General features: G+C 39.5%; 1 protein-coding gene across 1 annotated transcript in view; it reads right to left on the bottom strand.

Annotated features, from left to right (window-relative positions):
• LOC132401347 (dynein axonemal heavy chain 8-like) overlaps positions 1-23,443 on the bottom strand; it is a 674,688-nt gene that overhangs the window by 33,619 nt on the left and 617,626 nt on the right. Inside the window, exons 80-83 of the mRNA XM_059983476.1 lie at positions 22,138-22,340; positions 19,650-19,723; positions 8,939-9,091; positions 2,140-2,295 (exon numbers count right to left, since the gene is read on the bottom strand). Of these exons, the coding sequence (XP_059839459.1) occupies positions 2,140-2,295; positions 8,939-9,091; positions 19,650-19,723; positions 22,138-22,340 (586 nt within the window). The remainder of the gene's footprint in view (positions 1-2,139; positions 2,296-8,938; positions 9,092-19,649; positions 19,724-22,137; positions 22,341-23,443) is intronic.

Here is a 23,443-nt window from a genome sequence, read left to right as displayed (position 1 = left end):
CGTACACCGTTGTGCAGTTTTATAAGAAAATCAGTCGGTAGGTTGTTCCAAGCATCTTGGAGAACTTGCCACAGTTCTGCAGACTTTGCCTGTCTTGCTTGCTTCTGTCTCTCTAGGTAATCCCACAGAGCTCAAATATATTGAGATCAGGGCTCTGTGAAGGCCATACTATCTGAAACCATATAAAAAATCTAGGGCACCTAAGATTTTTGCATAGTACTGTATGTACTGTATATGTTACTGAAACTGACTTGAGATTCATTTCCCAGCAAGCACTTACAGGAAAATAAAGAAACAATAAAATTTATGAAAACTAAACATAAACAAATACTGAAACAACCAATGTGCAAAAGATGACAAATTGTGTAAATGAGAAAATAATACTAAGAACACGAGTTGTAGAGTCCTTGAAAGTGCATCTGTAGGGTGTGGAATCAGTTCAGAGTCGAAGTGAGTGAAGTTATCCATGTTGGTTCAGGAGCCTGATGGTTGATGATAATAAATGTTCCTGAACCTGGTGGTGGAGGACCCAAGGCTTCTGTACCTCCTGCCTGGTGGTAGTAGCAAGAGGAATGCATAGCCTGGATAGTGGGGTGGGGGGGGGGTCATTGATGACATATGCAGTGTTTTTATGGTGGCATTCCTTGTAAATGTGTTCAATGGTGGAGAAGGCTTTGCCTGTGATGGACTGGGCGGTATCCACCACTTTCTACAGACTTTACTATTCTTTGGCATTGGATGCAACCAGTCAGGACATTATCCACTGTAGATCTATAGAAGTTTCTCAATGTTTTAGATGACATGCTGAATCTATGCAAACTTCTAAGAAAGTAGAGGTGCTGTCATGTTTTCTTTGTGATGCACTTACATACTAGCCCCAGAACAGATCTGATAGGATAGTGCCATGGAATTTAAAGTTACTGTTCCTCTCCACCTCCAATCCTCAAATGAGGACTGGCTGATTGGCTTTCAGCTTCTTCCTCCTGTTTTCGATAATCAGCTTTGGTTTTGCTGACGTTTGGTTGTTGTGGCACCATTCAACCAGATTTTCAATCTCCCTCTATATTCCAATTCATCACCACCTTTGATTCGGCCAACAACAGATAAGTCATCAGCAAACTTAAATATAATATTAGAACTGTATTTAGTCACACAGTTATGTAGACTGGGGCTAAGAACACAGCTTTGTGGCACACCTGATTGTGGAGATATTGTTGCCAATCTGTACTGACTGGGATCTGCAAGTGGGGAAATTGAGGATCAAATTGCACAGGAAGGTATAGAGACCTACAGTAGATCTTGGAGCTTAGTGATTAGTTTTGAGGGGATGATAGCATGGAATGCTGAGATATAGTCAATGAAGAACATCCTGATGTATGCACCTTTATGGTCCAGATCCAGGGTCTAATGAAGAGCCAGTGAATTTGCATCTGATCTTAATCTGTTGAGATGGTTGTGGAATCTCTTTGAAGTTGCAGAGAATCTGATCAATAGTTGAGAGGAGACCATGATTAAGAAAGAAGGAAAATGAGTATTTCTAGCATTTTCTGTGCTTTTTAAGTTTTTCTATAATGCTTGAATAATGTTTCCTTCAGGGCCAATGACCTGAGACACTAGCAACCTCTTTCTTGTGTCTCCCATCAGTCTAGGTAAATTCCAAATTTATGAATTGCACCCCCACCTCAATCTCTGAAATCTGAATTACATTTACAAGTGGGTATAATACACTTTGAAAGATTTTGAACAACACAATAGAGCATGTGAAGTCAGTAGCTTCAGAATGTATTAGTGGCTGCCCTCGGCAGCAAGATGTCTGTTTAGTCTGACATGAATGGGGTCAATTTGAGGGAATGTAGTTACATTTATGAGTCAGAAGGGGCCAACACAATTGGCATTTCAAACACTTGCTTCTAACGTGATTCCAGGAAGATCAAATTTTACGGACAATAATTGCATCTACCCTATCTACCCAGACCTAGGCTTAATCATCTCACATGAAACTCTTTGTCATGTGCACATAGTTAATATCATGTGCTAAGTTCCACAGTATGAAATCTCATGCTTCAGTGATAGGACAAATCACACCCAATAAGTGTAGTTCAGGAATACATGGTTACAGTTGATTGTGGCCTCAATTACCTGGACAGTGGTATGCAGGAAGGCAACTGCATATAGTAGTGGTTTCCACATGGGCAGGTTGGAATATTCTATTTGGTCTTGTGTGATCCCAGTAAATGTTCGTTTGAGTCCTGCACGCACTCCCTGAGGTGGTTCATTGGTGAACTTGATGGATGTCTGTAAAATAGGTAATGGAGATCAGTGGCAATCTACTGGCTTATTAATAAACAATTAGATTTCATTAATGAGTGTAAAGGAAATGATCAGCAGGTTAGACAGCAACTGTGGAGAGGGAAACAAATTTAATGTTTCAGGTTGATGATCTTTCATCTGAACTAGGAAAGGCTAGAGATCAAAGATACTTTAGCTGCAAAAAGGAGGAGGTACGAAGAGAGCCAAGGCAAAGTCTATGGTGAGTTGAAGATTTATTCATACATTTTGTAATGGGAGTTGAGAGTCAGAGGAATACAGCCTAGAAGCAGGCTATTCAGCCTCACTTGTCTGTGCTGACCAAGATACCCATCTAAGCTGGTCCACTTGCATGCATTTGGTCCATGTCCCTCTGAATCTTACCCATCCTTGTGCCTGTACAAGTGTCTTTTTAAATGCTGTTATTGTACTTGTCTCAAACATTTTCTTTGGCAGTTCATTTCACTTACACTACCTTCTGTGTGAGGAAATTATCCCTTTCACCTTAAACCTATGCCCTCTAGTTTTTGATTCACTTTCCTTGGTATAAAGACCGGGTACAAGTTTCCTTGGGATTCTCCTTAATCCTACTTGTCAAGGGGATTTCACTGCCTCTTTTTGTTCTTCCAATTCCCAGTTTGTTTGTTCCTATCTCTCTGACACCCTGACATTCTTCAGGGTAAGTATAATTGAATATGATTGAGTTTCCTCACACACCCCAAATATATTCCTGTACGCTGAAGGACCTCTGTAAACTGCCCCGGTATGGTTGGGTGGCAAATGACAGGCATGTGACAGAGAAGAGATTGTAGTACACAGAAAAATAAAGATAGGTAAAATGGGACAGAGAGGACTGCACCTTTGAAAGCCAGTATAAACGCAATGGGATAATGAGGCTGATGCAAGAAAATGGCAATGTGATTAAAAATATGACATGACCTTTTTTTTGGAAAACTTTTTTTATTGCTTTTTTAAGTGATTGCAGAGTAAAGTATAGAAAAAAATGTATATAACCCTTCCCCCCTCCCCTTAACTCCTCCCCCCTAACTTCCCTATAGAAAAAAAAGAGAAAGAAAGAAAGAAAGAAAAAAGCAAGAGTACCTGGATATCGGAAGATCCCCACATGCTCCATGGAGTTCGTAATAACTTTAGTATATATATTTATTTCTTTCCACAAGTAACCAATTGTTTCATCTTCAGAGCACCTATATATTTAGTCCTGTCTTTTGTAAATAAGGGCACCAAATTTTCAGAAATGTTTCATATTTATCTCTTAAATTATAAGTAATTTTTTCTAGTGGAATACAGCCATAAATTTCTTTCTTCCAACAATCTATACTTAAATATGTATCCGATTTCCAAGTAACTGCAATAGCCTTTTTGGCTACTGCCAGTGCAATTTTTATGAATTATTTCTGATATTTATTTAGTTTGAGTTTCGGTTTTATCCCTTCAATATCACCTAGTAAGAGTAATATTGGATTATGAGGAAGTTGTGTTCTTGTAACTTGTTCCAGTAAAAGTCTTAAATTTGTCCAAAAAGGTTGAATTTTAGAACAAGACCACATAGAATGTAAAAAAGTACCAGTTTCTTGGTTACATCGGAAACACTGATCAGATAAATTTGGATTTAATTTATTTATTTTTTGCGGTGTAATATATAATTGATGTAGAAAATTATATTGCACTAATCTTAACTGAACATTTATTGTATTTGTCATACTATCAAGACATAGTCTTGACCAATTTGTTTCTTCAATTTTAATATTCAAATCACTTTCCCATTTTTGTCTTGACTTATGGACTCCTTGTTTAATTGCCTGTTTTTGAATTAAATTATACATACAAGTTATAAATTTTTTAATCTTTCCTTTTTGAATTAAAATTTCTATTTCATTAGATTTTGGCAATAACATTGTTTGACCTAATTTTTCTCTTAAATAAGCCCTTAGTTGAAAGTAACAAAAAAAAGTGTTATTTCATACTTTATATTTATTCTTTAATTGATCAAATGACATTAATATACCTCCTTCAAAACAATCACCTATATATCTAATCCCTTTTTGAAACCAATTATATAAAAGTTGACTGTCCACTGTAAAAGTAATAAGTCTATTTTGAATTAAAGATCTCTTTGCTAATAAAGATTTTTTTGTCTCATCATCAACATTTATCTTATTCCATAAGTCAATCAAATGTTTTAATATAGGAGATTCTTTCTTTTCCTGTATCCATTTAGATTCCCATTTATATATAAAATCTTCTGGTACGTTTTCTCCTATTTTATCTAGTTCTATTCTAATCCATGCCGGTTTATCTTTCTCGAAAAAAGATGCAATAAATCTAAGTTGATTTGCTTTATAATAATTCTTAAAATTTGGAAGTTGTAACCCTCCTAGATCAAATTTCCATGTCAATTTTTCCAACAATATTCTTGACATCTTACCTTTCCAGAGAAACTTCCTCACATATTTGTTTAACTCTTGATAAACTTCTGGGGTAATTGTATTGGTAATGATTGATATAAATATTGTAGTCTAGGGAATATATTCATTTTTATAGTATTTACTCTACTTACTAATGTTATTGGTAATGCCATCCATTTATCAAGGTCTTCCTGATTTTTTTTCAAAAGTGGTAAATAATTTAATTTGTAGACATGACATTTCTTAACGGCAGAGCAGGGACATGAAGCTAAATGGCATGATTTGTTTCATATGCTCTTAAATAGTAAACAGACAGAGCCCAATAAAAGATCAAAAATACTTGAAAGTACACCTGAGGCTTCTCACATGCACATTCTCATATTCCCTCCAGATCATACAGAATCGTGACATCGTCATTCCAAATTTTTAGTGTGTATGCCGATCATAAAACACCTATTTATAATGTAATTCTATTCTCCCCACATTTTCATCAACTACTACTATTTTCTGCCACTCATGTACAAACCAGTAGCAATTAACAGTGGTACAGTAGTACTCACCACTAGAAACTATCACGTTCTCTGATGACTCAGCAATAGTTGGGTGTATAAAGGAACGGGAAGATGGATACAGGGCCTGGTGGAGGACTTTGTCAAATGGTGCAAGCTGAATCATCTGCAGCTCAACATCAGTAAGACAAAGGAAATGATGATGGACTTTAGGAAGACTAAGCCTGCAGTGCTCCCTATTACTATTGACGGTGAGGACGTGGATGTGGTGAGGACCTACAAGTACCTGGAAGTGTACCTGGATGAGTGCAACACCAATACAGATGTTGTGCACAAGAAGGGCCAGAGTTGCCTCTTCTTCCTGATGAGACCGAGGTCCTTTAGAGTATGCAGGTCTCTCCTTCACATGTTCTGCCAGTCTGTTGTTGCCAGTACAATCTTCTATGCAATAGTGCACTGGGGCAATGGCATCAACACGGGTGATGCCAACAGGCTCAATAAACTGATTAGAAAGGCTGGCTCTGTTATTGGAATCAAACTGAACACACTGGAGGCCATGATAGGACAAAGGACCCTGTGGAAAATCCTGGCAGTTCTGGGCAATGTTTCTCACCCTCCGCATGCCAGCTTGGCTGAACAGAGAAGCACTTTTAGTAATAGATTAAGACAACTGCAGTGCATCAAAGAGCGTTATACGAGGTCATTCTTACCCTCGGCCATTAGGCTCTATAATGAGTCAAACTATAGCCGGGGAAGTGATGACCCCCTCCTGTTAGACTGTTTGTGGTAATTTATTTTTTATTCTTTCTTTTCTTCTTTTCTATATTTGTACATCTGTGCACTTGTAATGCTACAGTGACTCTGCAATTTCCTTTGGGATCAAAAAGTATCTATCTATCCATCTATCTATATAACAACATGCAAACTCCAATCAAATATCACTGAAGGTCAGGGTTGAACTCAAGTCAGTAGAGCTGTTAGTCCACTGCTCTACTAGCTGCACCATTCTGCTGCACCGGGAGCACAGCTATTACCCTGAAACTTTACACCCAACAACATGGGTTGGAGGACACCCAACAAACCTAAGTGGAATGGGATGAATCTTGTGGAGGACAGAAGGACCCTTATTTGGGGATGGCTTAGACAGTGACCCTTCTCCCTTAATGCCCTACTTGGCTCTCTTTCCCTGGCAGTGCTCCCTCCACGTGGCATAGAGGATGGGAGAAGGAGCCCTATCTACCTGCTCTCTCACAACCCTGGCCAGAAAAAGATAAAAAGTTGCAGCTTCGAAAAGGTCACTCTATTTTTCTGAGTTCCAGGTACCTATCCAGGAACCTCTTAAAAGACCCTATTGTATCCGCCTCCACCACTGTTGCCAGCAGTCCATTCCATGCACTCACCACCCTCTGCGTAAAAAACTTACCCCTGACATCTCCTCTGTACCTGCTTCCAAGGACCTTAAAACTGTGCCCTCTCATATTAGCCATTTCAGCCCTGGGAAAAAGCCTCCAACTATCCACATGATCAATGCCTCTCATCATCTTATACACAAGTGAGATGATGATGAATTTCTTCAGCCAGACAGTTATAGATCTGTGGAATTCATTGCCACAGAGGATCATGGAGACCAAGTCATTGGGTGTACTTAAAGCAGAGATTGATAGACTCTTGATTGGAGGCTGTCTCAGCAATCCCTGATTCAACCCTAGCCTAATCATGGGACAATTTACAATGACCATCTAACCTATGAATCAGTAGGTCTTTGGACTGTGGGAAGAAAGCAGAATACCCAGAGAAAACCCACACATTCCTTGGGGAGGACATGCAGACTCCTTGCAGATGCTATCGGAATTGAACTTCAAACTCCAATGCCCTGAGTTGTAACAACATTGTACTAACTACTACACTGTAGTGGAATTATGAGTTATGGAGAGAAGGTGACAGAATAAGGTTGAGAAAAATAAATCAGCCATGATTAAATGGCAGATCAAACTCAACGGGCCAAATGGTCTAATTTTACTCCTTTATAATCTGTCTTATTTAGGATCTTACCTTCTGGCACCATGTAGATTGCCCCTGTTGCACCTAATAGGCCTCTTTTCCTTAGTTATTTTTTTGCTTTTAATGTACTTAGAGTACATCTTTAGATTTACCTTAATCACGTCTGTCAGTGATTTTTCATGATTACTCCTAATTTCCCCAGCCTTTTCATATTTACGCCCATCAATAGTTCCCTATATTTATTAGTTACTTATTTTTCCCTCTTTATTCAACTTTAATATTCCTACACATACAGGGATTCCTATAGTTGTCATCTTCAGGTTCAAAGGTTCATATATTATCAAAGTATATAACCCTGAAATTCCTCTCCTCTGGGTAGCCATGAAACCAAGAAACCAAAGAAAGGCAGCATGCTCATCAACCCCCAAATCCCCCCTTTCTGCACAAGAAGAATGACCAGAAATGGAGCAGGCATATCAACCCCAAACCCCTCCTCCCGTGCAAAGGAACGAGAAAGATCGGGTGAGAAACACAGAGTATAAAAACATAAGACTGAAAAAAAGTCCATAGTTCAAGTCCATATTCAAAATGCAAAAGCCCTGCATAACATTCTCCAGGCACAGTGGCAGGCTCGCCCCTCTATGGTAGCAGATCCATCAAAAGTCAGGCAGCTGGTGCTCACCCTCTGCATTTGCCTCCCTTGCCACTTTAATCAGCACACAGCGGAGGCTTTAATAGGCGAAATGGACTTAAACATCAGCTTGCGCCCCATCCTGCAGCCTGCCCATCGTGAGGTTTGCACACGCTGCCTCTGTCTCCCGGAATCCTCTCGGAGACTGCAGAGCAATGGAACACCCCAACAATCCCCAAACTTCTGCATTCGCCTCGATGTTTCAATCTCCCTCGTTGCTTTAATTGGTGTATAGTGGAAGCTTTAATTGGCGAGATGGAGTCAAACATCACTTGCACCCCGTTCCGCAGCCTGCCCACCATGAGGTTCGCACACGCTGCCTGTCTCCCGGAAGCCTCTGAGAGACTGCAGAACAATAGAACACCCAAACAATTTTCAAACAGCAAATCAGAGGCTTCAACAGTTCCACAATCACACCCAAGATGGAAAAACAAATTTAAGAGACATAAAAGAAGTGAAATATATGGTTTCATGATCTAACCAGAAGACGTTGACTGAAGGAGCAATGTACGCAGACGCCATCTTGACCAGAAGGGAATTCATGGCAGGATCAAGTTGGCCTTGAACTCTCTTTATTTTTCCTCTGATGCTTCTGACAGTGCAGATGTGGGCTTGCTTGCAAGCAGATTCTCCCAATCTGCCTTTGCCAAGTCTTCCTTACAAAATGAACTAATCACTTCAAGGAGTTCAATGGATGAAGGAGACAGGTCACTGCCGGCTTTTTAAGTATAACCATGTGAGCGCAATAACTAACTGCAAAACATTCGATAACAGAATTAAAAAGTGGAGGACTTTGCCTCAATCTCCTCAATCCAGGAAAAGATATGATTGGAGTTCTAGGTAACAAGTTTCACAAAGATTTTGAAGATTTCAGTCAAGAAATCCAGCCCAAAGAGAAGCAAAAATTTAGAAGATAAATTCCTGCAACACTTCTAAGCTAAAGGCCCATAAGGAAAGCATGGTTGCAAATCACTCACTTTTCAATGTGCAGCACAAACACTGACCTGTAGCAGTGTGATGGGAAACTTCGGATGTGGTTCAGTGGTGATCCATACTCGGAAAGATTCATTCACATTCTCACTTGTTGTGAGGGTCTCCAACAGCTCATCCATAAACTCCAGACCTAAGTGGCAGTTTTGCAGTAAGACCCATCCACCCTGAAATATGAAAAACAAGAGTTAGTTTATCCAAGCTCACAAAGTTCCTACAGATTACAAATTCCCCAAGCAGAAGCCATAATATCACCTATGATTGTTAATAAACACTATTTTCATTTTGGTAAGAATAAACATATACATGCATTGTAATATGTAGGACTGGAAAACTGTTGTGGTGTTCCTGTTATATTCATTTTGTAAGTAAATGGTTGCTTTATGGTCAGTGTAATAGCACAGACAGACATACTTTATTGATCCCGAGGGAAATTGGGTTTCGTTACAGCCACACCACCAAGAATAGTGAAGAAATATAGCAATATAAAACCATAGATAATTAAATAATAATAAGTTAATCATGCCAAAAGGAAAAAATAAATCCAGGACCCGCCTATTGGCTCAGGGTGTCTGACACTCCGAGGAGGAGTTGTAAAGTTTGATGGCCACAGGCAGGAATAACTTCCTATTCCACTCAGTGTTACATCTCGGTGGAATGAGTCTCTGGCTGAATGTACTCCTGTGCCCAACCGGTAGGTTATGGAGTGGATGGGAGTCATTGTCCAAGATGGCATGCAACTTGGACAGCATCCTCTTTTCAGACACCACCGTCAGAGAGTCCAGTAACCAGAAAGACATGCAATTCCTGGAAGTCCGAAGCATAAGAAGAAAATAGAACATAGAATAGCACAGCACACAAAATGGCCCTTTGGCCCGTGATGTCTGTACCAACTATGATTTTAATTTGAACTAATACCATCTGCCTGCACATGCTCGATATCCCTCCATTCCCTACTTATTCATGTTCCAATCTAAGTGCCTCTTAAATGTCGCAGTTGTACTTTCTTCTGTAATCTCCCCTGTCAGCATACTCCAGGCATCTATCACTCTCTGTGTAAAAAAAATACACCTTGTAAATCACCTTTAAACTTTCCCACTCTCACCAGAAAGCTATGCCCACAATTATTCGACCATTTCACTCTGGGGAAAAGACTCTAGCTACCTTCTCTGTGTAATCCTTTGATAATTTTATAAATATCTATCAGTCTTCCCTCAGTCTCTGAAGTTCATGAGAAAACAATCCAAATTTGTGCAACTTCTCGTTAAACCTAACATTTTGATTCAGGGAATATCCTGGTGAACCTCTTTTGTACCCTCTGCAAAGCAAACACATCCTTCTTTTGTTGCATGAACAGAATGACAAGCAATATTCTGATCCATCAAACTATACAGCTGCAATATGACTTGTCAACTTTTGTACACACTCCCGATTGATGAAGGCAAATAAGATTCAGAGATTCAAAGTACATCTATTATCAAAGTACATATGCAGTATACAACCCTGAGACTTGTCTTCCCACAGACAGCCATGAAACAAAGAAAACCCTAGAACCTGTTCAAAGAAAAACATCAAACATGCCATGTTCTAAAGAAAATTGCACAAATAGTAAAAATGTAAAAAAAGAGCAAAAAACGGAGATTATAAAACACAAATTTGAAAGAGTCCGGGCATATTCAGTTCTGCTCAGTTTATTTTGATCTAGCTCTGTGTTGTTTGTCATCTGCAGGCCGCCCCGATTTAAATCACCTGGAGTAGCAACAGAAACTGGAGTGACCAGAAACTTGAAGCACATCATAATGTGAACTACAGAGTCCAATCTACAAACCACGTGGATTAAGCCTTGCCCAAGACCCAGGACTCCAACCCAACCTCCCGGCAGCCTTGAGCGAGAGGAACAGAGACACCGTTTGAACGCAGGGACCTTCCTATGGGCGCTGTGAGTGAGAGGGCGAGTGAGACTGTCACATGCAGATACCATCCTCCAGCATCAGCAAGCCAGAGGCTCACAGACGGCAATCTTCTGCTCACGCCTCAATGATTTCAGTATTCCTCTATACTTTAATCGGTGAGAAATGGAGCTGATCGTGGGTTCTTGGTTTTGGGGCCGCCTCCTGCTTTGCCAGAAATCTCAACAAACATCCTCAGAGATACCAAAGTGTCAGATCACTCAATCAGCCCAAAAACATGTCACCACAGGCTCCAACAGTAGCAGAACACAATTTGAAGGAGAAAGAAGACAGAAAAGAAGTGAAAGTAGTTTCAGGAACTGTAGGATGTTGCCCTTTGCCACATTGTTCATTGGCGCTAACTTCTTACTGTCGTACACTTTCTTTACCATACTAACTAAATATTGCTATTTTCAGGGAAGTTACACCTGAAGATCCCTCTGTACATCAGTACGTGAGACAGCCTTGCCATTTATTATATACTTACCTTTTGCATTCCATCTCCCAAATTGCAACACCTCACACTTGTCTGGTTTAAGTTCCATCTCTTATTTCTTTGCCCTCATCTCCAAACAGACGATATCCTACTGAATTATTTGCAGACTTCCTCACTAATCCTAACTAGATGGGTCTGTATTATGGCTAGGTTAGAGTTGTAAGCTTCCTGGACAGTATCTGTGGGTGTCTTTTAAGCTCCTATGTCAAATATACAGTGCCTATAAAATGTATTCACCCCCTTGACGTTTTCATGTTTTATTGTTTTACAACCTTGGGTTTATTTGTTTTTTTTTATACTGATCAACAAAAAAGACTTTGTGTCAAAGTGAAAACAAATCTCTACAAAATTATCAAGATTAATAACAAATATAATACACAAAATAGTTGTTTGATTCACCCCCTTCAAGTCAGTATTTAGTCGATGCACCTTTGGCAGAAGTTACAGCCTTGAGTCTGTGTGAATAGGTCTCTATCAGCTTTGCACATCTGGACACTGTAGTTTTTCCCCATTCTTTACAAAACTGCTGAAGCTCTGTCAGATTGCATGGGGATCATGAGTGAATAGCTTTTTCAAGTCCAACCACAAATTCTCAATTGGATTGGACTCTGACTTGGCCACTCCAGGGCATTAACTTTGTTGTTTTTAAGCCATTCCTGTGTAGCTTTGGCTTTATGCTTGGAGTGATTGTCTTCTCCTGTCGCAGACTGCTTCAGGGTTTCCTTCAGGATTTCCCTGTACTTAGCTGCATTTATTTTACCCTCTTCCTTCACAAGTCTTCCAATGAAGCATCCCCACAGCATGATGGAGCCACCTCGACGTTTCACAGAATGGTGTGCTTTTTTTATTTTATTTTTGTTTTAGGAATGTGTGTTTTTGATGATGCGCAGTGTTTGGCTTCTGCCAAACATAGCATTTTGATGGGTAAAAAGCACATTTTTGGTTTCATCAGACCATAGAACCTTCTTCCAGCTGACTTCAGAGTCAGCTACATGCCTTATGGCAAACACTAGTTGAGATTTTATGTGAGTTTTTTTTCAACAGTAGCTTTCTCATTGCCACTGTCCCATAAAGCTGTGACTGGTGAAGCACCCAGACAACAGTTATTGTGTGCGCAGTCTCTTCCATCTCAGCCACTGAAGCTCGTAACTCCTCCAGAGCTGTAATAGGGCTTTTGGTGGCCTCCCTCACTAGTCTCCTTCTTGCACAGTCACTCAGATTTTCAGGACAGCCTGCTCTCAGCTGATTTACAGCTGTGCCATATTCTTTCCATTCCTTGATGATTGACTTCACTGTTCTCCAAGGGATATTCAGTGACTTGGAAATGTTCTTGTATCCATCTCCTGACTTGGGCTTTTTAATAATCTTTTCATGGCGTTGCTAGGAGTCTTCTTTTGTCTTCAAGGTGTAGTTTTGCCAAGATACTGACTCACCAGCAATAGACTTCCCAGATACAGGTGTATTTTACTCCAGTCAATCAGAGCACCTTGACTGCACACAGGTCTGCAAAAACAGATTGCTATTTAACTAATTATGTGACTTCTAAAACCAATTGGCTGCATTAGTGATGATTTGGTGAGTCATTTTAAAGGGGGATGAATATTTATACAATAATTTTTTTGTGTTTCATGTTTGTAATTAATTTAGATCACTTTGTAGAGATCTGTTTTCATTTTGACACAAAGGAGTCTTTCTCTGTTGATCAGTGTCAAAACAGCCAAATTAAAACCACTTCGATTCAATGTTGTAAAACAATAAAGCATGAAAACTTCCTTGGGAGCGTGAATACTTTTTATAGGCACTGTCTATTCAAGCTGAAATCAATTTTAACTAAGACATCCTTTATTTAAGGCTTTAACTAACACAGACTAGCAATATCCGTTCACAATGCTATTAAAATATGTTCTCTTGTTAGTTAAGTGAATTGTGTAGGTGCATTTAACTTAAAGCTACTGTAACAACTATATGGTACATCTAATATATAACAGACATTAACACAAACATGCAATTAATACTTATATATTAATTCAGCACATTAATCTTGATAACCATTGCAAGAAAAGGAAATGTAGATAGGGAAATGCTACATTATATTTAATGTTACTATAGCATTAAGGAGCCTCCAGGATCTTGTGATCACTACTACTAGAGGGTGAAAAAATCAGTTTCCTGTCTTCAGCTTAAGTAGGAGCAATTAAAAAAGTATTAAGGAAGAGTTTCTAAAGTAAACTGGGAAAAACAGGCTAAAGAAAAAGTCTCTTGTAAATCAGTGGCAAATATTTGTTCAGCACATCCCAAAAACTGTCCCCTTCATGGACTACATTTCTTGCTGTCTCAGTAAAGCAGCTAGCATCATCAAAACTCCTACACACTCCAGACATTTTCTCTTCTTACCCCTCGCACTGGACAGAAGAATCAAAAGCTTGAAAACATGTACCACCAGGCTCAAGGACAGCTTCCATCCAAATGAATGGTTCTGCAGTCTAAGATGGACAGCTCACAATCTATCTTGTTGTGATTATGCAAACCCAGTTCTCTGTACTATAAGACAGCCACCTGATCAGATTTCTCGAAATGCAGTCTAGATATGGAATGGTAGGCTTTCCTAATCATAGTATCGCAGTGGTTGAGTGTGTTGGGACCCCTGGTGCTGCAGGTTATATGCTGAAGATAACTGGGCACAGATTTTACAAACAAGCCTGATTGAAATGCCAACGATGATTTGAAAGATTCAGTGTAGCTGTTTTTTCTTTGCTCATGGCAGCATTCAGTGCCTTGAGTTCCTGCTTAACATCAGCTGTTAAACTAGAGAAAATCTGCAGGTGCCGGAAATCCAAACAACACACACAAAATGCTGGAGGAACCCAGCAGGCCAGGCAGCATCTATGGAAAAAAGTTCAGTTGGTGTTTTGGGCCGGAACCCTTTGACATTCCCTGCCAAAAGGTTTCGGCCCGAAGCATTGACTGTACTTTTTTCCATAGGTGCTACCTGGCTTGCTGAGTTCCTCCAGCATTTTGCGTGTGTTACTAACATCAGCTGTTGGTGATATGTAAACATTTTAACATTTAAGAAAAATTTAAATAAGTACATGGATGGGAGGGTTATGGAGGGCTATGCTGCAGGTGCAGGTCAATGGGACTAGGCAGATAAATAGTTTGGAATGGACTAGATAGGCCAACGTGATTGTTTATATGCTGTAGTATTCTATGACACTTTGACTAAACCAAAATGTTCAGAATTGCAAAAGCTAAAAATAGATTAAGGACATGGGTTTTTTTTTCCCCTAGAACGAGCAATGGAAGGCTAAAAAGATAATAGAATGGAGAAAATTAATTATGGCAGTAATATGGTAAATAACATCAAACAAAACTAAAGATGTTATTGGATATAAACACAGGAAGAAAGTACCCTGGGAGAACGAGACCAGGAAACAATGATTTAAACAAAACATATAATTTAAACAGCAAACATGAGGAAATCTGCAGATGCTGGAAATTCAAACGACACACACAAAATGCTGGTGGAACACAGCAGGCCAGGCAGCATCTATAGAGAGAAGCGATGTCGACGTTTTGGGCCGAGACCCTTCGTCAGGACTAACCGAAAGGAAAGATAGTAAGAGATTTGAAAGTAGTGGGGGGAGGGGGAAATGCGAAATGATAGGAGAAGACCGGAGGGGGTGGGATGAAGCTAAAAGCTGGAAAGGTGATTGGCGAAAGTGATACAGAGCAGGAGAAGGGAAAGGATCATGGGAAGGGAGGCCTCAGGGGAAAGAAAGGGGGGGGAGCACCAGAGGGAGATGGAGAACAGGCAAACAACTAAACATGTCAGGGATGGGGTAAGAAGGGGAGGAGGGGCATTAATGGAAGTTAGAGGTCAATATCACTCCCTACGCGACTCCCTTGTCAACTCGTCCTCCCCATCCCTTCCCACCAATCTCCCTCCTGGCACTTATTCTTGTAAACGGAACAAGTGCTACACCTGCCCTTACACTTTCTCCCTCACCACCATTCAGGGCCCCAGACAGTCCTTCCAGGTGAGGCGACACTTCACCTGTGAGTCGGCTGGTGTGGTATACTGCATCCAGTGCTCCCGGTGTGGCCTTTTATATACTGGTGAGACCCGTCGCAGACTGGGAGACAGTTTCGTTGAACACCTACGCTCGGTCCGCCAGAAAAAGCAGGATCTCCCAGTGTCCACACATTTTAATTCCACATCCCATTCCCATTCTGATATGTCTATCCATGGCCTCCTCTAATGTCAAAATGAATCCAAACTCAGGTTGGAAGAACAATACTGGCTGGGTAGCCTCCAACCTGATGGCATGAACATTGACTTCTCTAACTTCCGTTAATGCCCCTCCTCCCTTTCTTACCCAATCCATGACATATTTAGTTGTTTGCCTGTTCTCCATCTCCCTCTGGTGCTCCCCCCCCTTTCTTTCCCCTGAGGCCTCCCTTCCCATGATCCTTTCCGTTCTCCAGCTCTGTATCACTTTCGCCAATCACCTTTCCAGCTTTTAGCTTCATCCCACCCCCTCCTGTCTTCTCCTATCATTTCGCATTTCCCCCTCCCCCCCACTACTTTCAAATCTCTTACTATCTTTCCTTTCGGTTAGTCCTGACGAAGGGTCTCAGCCCGAAACGTTGACAGCGTTTTTCCCTATAGATGATGCCTGGCCTGCTGTGTTCCACCAGTATTTTGTGTGTGTTGTTACATAATTTAAGCAAATACTTTGCAAATATCCCAAGGATAACAGAAAAACAAATTTCAATTAGGAGTTGACAGCCATACTAGAAGATTTAAAGTTTTGGTAAAAACTAATGGGGCTAAAGGCAGCCACATTGTCAGGACCTGTAGGCCTGCATCCAAGCTTTTTAAAGGAAGTTGTTTTTATGGACAGACTGTTTAAAATTTGAAAACTCTGAATTCCGAAAGGGTACTAGCAGAATGGAAAAGTATGAATGCGATGCTCTATTCAAGAAAGGAGGAAGATAAAAGTGGAAACTTTAAGCCAATTAGCTTAACATTCGTTGTTGAGAAAATGCTGGAGTCAAACAAGGAAAAAAAAATAGCCAATCATTAAGAAAAGTTTCATGCAATCAAACCAAGTTAACATGTATTATGGAAAGGAAATCATGCTAACCAAATTTGTTGGAATTCTTTATGGGTAAAGTTAGTGAAGTTAATAGAGGGAAATCTGCAGATGCAAAGCTTTGAATTTCTGGAAGGCTTTTCAAAAAGCCAGTGCATAAGAAAAGAGCTCATGATTTATGTTAACATGGTTTGAAGACTGCTTATCACAAAAAAGACAAAGTTTGAATAAAAGGATCTTTTTCAGACTGAAATGACATAACTCGCAAGGCACCCTGAGAATCAGTTCTTGGCCTTCAATTATTTACTGTAAATATTAATATCTTGAAGGAAGAGCAGAGCATTAAGTTTCCAACTTTGCAGATAACATGAAAATAAATAGAAGGGCATGCTGATGATTTATGGACTCCATAATAGGACATGAAGAAATTAAGCGACTGGACAAAAACTTGGCAGATAGATTTTATTGCAAGGAAGTTCTGAGGTAGTGAGCCTTTGCAAGTAGACTATTACCTGAATGGAGAAAAAGTGTAGTGTTGTGCAGAAGAACCTTGGCAACCTTGTACACAAAACACAAGCAGCATACAATTGAGCAAGTTATGAAGGCAAAGATCATAAATCAGTCAAGATCAGATTGAACTATGGTGTCCCTTTAGCCTATGCACTGGCTGAGGTATTAGAAGATTGTTTGCATCTATAGACTGCATATTCAAATAAACATGAGATTTGTAAGAAGAACCATCAATTTTACGATGAAATATATTTAGATATTATTCTGTAATATCTCAAATATCTCAGCCATGATGAAATGGCGGAGTAGACTTGATGGGCTGAATAGCCTAATTCTGCTGTCTTAAATATGTATCTGTAATATATTCTGTGTACCCACTTTTACAGAATTCTGGCTGTTTGATGTCAATGGCAATGGCTTTCAGTAATTGATAGCACTATAATTTTTGTCTGCTGACTACAGAATATACAAAGGTTTATAGAAAATTATCACGACAAAAATCGCTGGCATGTGAATCTGTCTTTGGGTGGGTTTAAGGACAATATCAGAAACAGAGGTTGAGTTGTTTAAGGCAAAACTTCAGTAGGTTGCTAATCTGAGCATCTGGAGACCAAACAGCACCAGGTGGAGGGATCCCCAAGGTTTCTCTTCGAGATCTGCCTGTCCATAGCTATTTCATTGTTTCAGAAAGAACTCCAGTGGGTTAAGCAGCATCGGAGGGCAGTTTCCTTCCACCAATGCTGCTTGACCTGCTGATTTCTTCCAGCATATTGTGTTGTCCCAGCTTCCAGTATCAGCAGCCTCTTTTGTGTCTTCAATGTTTCTTACCTTTCTTGTACAATTTTTAAAATATTATTTTTGGCTGAAAACCTACAAGCAGCATTGGAGTTAAAACAGACTTGTTGGCTTTAAAAACAAGCTGCAAACAAATATAGTCAAGGAATTCAGTGGCAAAGGACAGAGAGACAGGAAGCAATTAGACTTTTAGAGGCTGAAAGATAAACAAGTATTCCAAGTGATGCTGTGGCGCAGTAATAACCTCTTCAACTAGACGCCCATGTAATGAGTTGAAAGATCTTTGGTCCTTAACCCGAGGATAGATTTTGAGAGTCTAAATTCAGAATAATGCACCTTTAGAATGCAAATTGCACAGTCATACACCTCCTTCCTCACCTCTATTCAAGGCCCTAAACAGTCCTTCCAGGTGAGGCAACATTTTACCTATGAATATGCTGGGGTCATCTACTGTGTATGGTGCTCCTGATGCAGCCTCCTTTACATTGGTGAAACCCGTTGTAAATTAGGAGATTGCTTCATTGAGCACCTCCGCTCCATCCACCAAAAGCAGAAATTTCCAGTGGCCAAACATTTCAATTCCCATTCCCATTCCAACCTGTCAGTCCAAGGCCTCCTCTTATGAGAGGATGAGGCCACCCTCGGGGTGGAGGAGCAACAACTTATATTCTGTATGGGTAGACTCCAACGTGATGGCATGAATATCGATTTCTCCTTCTGGTAAAGACAATTTCTTCCCCCCCCCCCACTTCTATTCCCCACTCCAGTCTTTTACTTCTTCTCACCTGTCAATCACCTCCCCCGGGTCTCCTCCTCCTTCCCTTTCTCCTACAGTCCACTTTCCTTTCCTAGCAGATCCCTTCCTCTCCAGCCCCTTATCTTTCCTACCCACCTAGCTTCATGTGTCACTTTCTAGATACCCTCCTCCCAACCTTTTTATTCTGCCGTCTTCCCCTTCCTTTTCCAGTCCTGAAGAAGGGTCTCAGCCTGAAACGTCAACTGTTTATTCATTTCCATGGGTGCTGCCTGACCTGCTGAGTTCCTCCAGCAGTTTGTGTGTAATGCACCTACTGTTTTCTGAATCCTACCCCGTAAGGCACAAAAGCAATCTTCCCTTTCCACTCAAATCTGATAATGAAGCCAAGCCACAAGAATGAATATTTCATTGCAGGGATGCCCATTACTTTAACATAAGGGTTTAAGAAACAGGAGTAGGAGTAGACTGATTAGCCCCTCATGCTTCCACCACATACTTTATAACTTGTGGTTTAAATGTCTCAGTATAGAATATGTTCAATGCCTCCATAGCTCTCTGGGCAAGAGAACTCCTAAGCTTGACAGAAGCATTTTCACTTCACCTCCATCTTAAATGGGCAACAGCTTGTTCTGAAACTATGCTCTCCAGTTTAAGATACTCTGATCAGGGAAACATCATCTAAGCAGCCACCCAGTCAACCCCTCAGAATCTTATAGGATTCAATAAGATCATTTGCATTTTCCTAAGCTCCAGTGTATAAAGGCCTAACTTGTTCAATGAATGAGAACCTTTTTATCCCACAAGTCAACAGTGAAACTACTCTGCATTGCCTCCAATGAAAACCTCTTCTTCCTTAAATAGAGAGATAAATTCTGTTTGTAGGTCTTATCATTGCCCTGTAAAGTTGCATCAAAACCTCACTACTGTTATATCCTACAACACTTGCAATAAAGGCGAGCACTCCATTGGCCACCCTAATTAACTGAAATACTTGCATACTAACTTGCTATACAGCAACATTTTGAGTTCATTGTAATTGTTAGAATACTGGAAATGGAAAAAAATGCTAAGATAAAATTAAATTTATCTTTTATGAAACAATTTTCAAATATTTTTACTGACCTGTTGCATGGACATTGCCACCAGCTTTCTGGCATGAACTTCTTGTCCCTGACCCATGGATATTGCCCGACAATCTGAAATAAAAGCCATCAGTTATCCTCTACGAAGATATCTAAATAATTCTGGATTAACTGTAGCTTTTTAAAAGTATATTTACTTATATATTTATGTTTTGGATGTCATGTTCCTTAAGTTACCATGTCCAGAACATGAATCCTAGCAGAGAAAATAACACTAGGAAATAGGTTTGGCCAATTGTAATGGGTGATTAACGCATGCTGATTTAATTATCTACTCCTTGTATACAATATTTATGCTTTCACTTCATTGAAAATAATTTCACAATCCAGTAAGATTATGGTATATTGTTTTTTAAAAAAAAGAATAATAGATGCTCAAAATCTGAAATAAAAACAATGACTGTTGGGAATAGTCAGTACCCCATCTTCTGTTTGGATGTGTTCCAACCTTCCAAACACTTTCTGAAGTTCTCCAACTTTAAGTAACTTGCTCCTTCTGTCTGTGTTAGTACTGGCCACTTCTATGTGTCAACCAGCAGTGACTTTACTGTCCCTATTGAACCTGCTTGGCATGCTGCATAGCTCTCCTATTAGCAACACATTAAAACACAAAGAAGCATAACCACCCTCTAACTCCCCAGTTAGCTCCCTGACCTATCTCATGTGTTCCCTCTATCCTAAACATTCCTCCCACTAACTTCTCTGCAAGTTAACTTTACATTATTTTCATTTATTTATCAATTATGACAGACCTTTTGATTTAAAAAATAACTCTGTCTCACTTCCCATAGATGCTGCCTGACTTGTTCAATGGTTCCATCCTAGTACTGTTTTTATTTCAGGGATGTAACTTATTGATTGTGCAGCATCTTGAAGGGGGAAGCTGAAGAATTACAAGTTGTGATCTACTCTGGTATCAGTGGCAGAGGTAGAGTGAAAAAATGGGGTTGTACAAGTAGATTTTAAGGAGCCAGGAAAGTGTGTAAAATCATGGAGTCATACAGCATAAAAACAGGCCACCTGGCCCACCACGAATATGCCACCCATTGCATTTAACTAACTAAGTACTTGCATTAGGTCCAAAGCCTTATACACCTTGGCAATTCAAGCATTTGTCCAAATGCTTTTTAAATATTATGAGAGTCTCTGCCTCAGCCATTTGTTCGGACACAAACCTTACGGTGCATTTATAAAGAACTCCTCTCAGATCACCAAGGATAGAGAAGCAGGTTCTCGAAGTATAAATCTTTGGTTGCTCCCAGTGCCACAAACAACAGGAAAACTCTGCAAGGCTCAGGATTGGAAATGCTTTATGTTTCAATGAAGTAGGATCAATAGAGAGAGAAATTATAGTATCTGAGTAAATTAGCCAGAAATATTAAAGCAGACTGTCAGAGATATGTAAAACAGAAAAGATTAGCAAGAGTAAATCAAATACAGGCAATGATGAGAGAACTTATAATGGAGAGGAATTAATCAAAAAAATGTTTGTCTTCACAGAAGGAGACAAAAAGCCTTCCAGAAATACTGGAGAACCAAGGATCCAGAGCAGATGAGGAAACAAAAAAAGTTAATACTGGTCAAGAAATACTACTGAAGACGTTACTGAGCCTGGAAACTGAAAAAATCGCAAGGATCCAATGATCTACATATCAGAACATTGAAACAGATGGTAATGGAAATAACAGAGGAGAAATTTCTTCATCCAAAGAGTAGAAAATCTTTGGAATTCTCTACCCCAGAAGACATTGAAACTTCATTAATGGTTTCATTTACAACAAATTTCTAGATGTTAGAGGAATCAGGCAATATGGGAATAGCGTGCAAATGTAGTGTAATCAGCAGCTATAACCTCGCAGTATGATGGAGTAACTAGAGGGGCAGAATGGCCTACTGCTCCTGTTTATTGTGTTATTTTGCATTCACTATCAATAAAGCCATTTCTTTTCGGATGCTTAAAATGCAGATCACTGAGTCCAGGAAACCTGTCTGCTTTGTCTGTCCTTAGTTCCATTAGCTCACTATCTAATTGTTTCTTGTAATATTGAAGTGGATTTTACTGCCCAATAACATTATGTAGGAACCTTCAAGAGATAGGCTGTAATGGTTTGGAAAGATTGTTGTTTTTAATATCCTAATCTACAACACTTTGAATACAGAAATTATTGTATAGAAATAGAGGGCTCCATTCTGTGGCAACATTATTAATGATCAAAACCAACTTTATAAGCATGTGATGAGTTGGTGCAACATCCCATCACAAATTCCCAATACATATAAATGTATAGAAATTATTTTTACTTTGTCGCAGTGGTTTAGTAACACAATCATGGATGTTAGTGTTGCTCTCAATGTTTCGTGGATAATGGTGTGATTCTGCACAGCTTGGTCATATCCAGAAGCTGAAAGCATAAATTGCCTCTTCACATTGCAGGGTTTTGCAGTTATTACTTAGACAACATCCTTACCAATTTCAAGCCTCTTCGCCAGTCCTTCAATCTGATTGCTAGGATCTGATCCCATGGACAGGAAGCAGATCAGAGGAGTTCGCACATCACTTTCTTCCCAGGTTGTCTCCAAGTTTAAAATCACTGGCTCGGCATATTTTTCTCCCATTGAGTCAGAAATAAACTTTCGAGCTTGTGAAAGTGTTCGATCAGGACACCATGATCTGAAAAATAAAAATCATTCAGTCTATTTTGGTTCTTTGTAGAATAATCCAATTAATTTATATCCTTCTCACATCCTTGCAATATTGTTACCTTCAAATATTTATCCATTTCCCTTTTGAAAATGACAAATCTTTATCATTTGACCTCCATCAGGGAGTGCATTCTAGATCATAATTATTTGTTGACTAAAAAAGTTTTGTTCACCGATCCTGAAGATTTATCTAATTACTTTTTGTCTCCAGTACATGGCACATTAATAATAGAAACATTTACCCTATACAAAACAGTTATAATTTTATACACATCCATAAAAATCTTCTTTCAAGCTTCTCTACTCAAAAACAACAACTTCTCCAGAATTCTCCATTGGGTTCTTACAAATTATCAGTTGTCACTGGAACCCATCTAGTAAACTTTATCCACACCTTCTCAGATTGTTTATATTTTTTATATAGTGAAACTACAAGAAATGGATGAGTACTGATCTCTAATAAGTTTTATAAAGATTCAACAAAATCTCCTTACTTTCATATGATTTACTTTTACTTATAAGCCCAGGATCTCAGATGCTTTATTGCCCAATTCTGCAGACTGCATTGGTAGCTTCACAAATGTTTACACATATACTCGTAAGTAATGCTGTTCATGCACCCATTTAGAACTATATTATTTATTTGTCTCTCCTTGTTATTCCCACACTTCTTTGCACTAAGTCCCATTCCACCACTGTATCCATGTGCCCTTGAATTTCAAAACTGCTGGAGCTTTTTGTAAATCAAGATTGAAAATTGATTTAATATATAACGCCTCCTTGTCTCTACAATGAATGATCTGTTGGTTGTTATGCGTTTTAGAGCAGCAACCACTAACCAATCATATTTGAGGTGTATTTTTCTGGAGCATCAGAGTCTGAGGGGAGATCTGATTGAAGTTTACAAGAATATGAAGGGCATAGATAAAGTAGACAGCCATTATCTTTTCCCAAGGGTCAAAATGTCTAATACCAGAAAGCATGAACTTAAAGGTGAGAAGGACCAACTTCAAAGGCAACATGCGGGTCAAGTTCTTTTTTCACACGATTGCTAGGTGCCTAGAATGTGCT

This window comes from Hypanus sabinus, chromosome 10 (genome assembly GCF_030144855.1).
Source record: "Hypanus sabinus isolate sHypSab1 chromosome 10, sHypSab1.hap1, whole genome shotgun sequence".
Lineage (NCBI taxonomy): Eukaryota > Metazoa > Chordata > Chondrichthyes > Myliobatiformes > Dasyatidae > Hypanus > Hypanus sabinus.
This window is presented reverse-complemented; position numbering and strand designations above follow the sequence as displayed.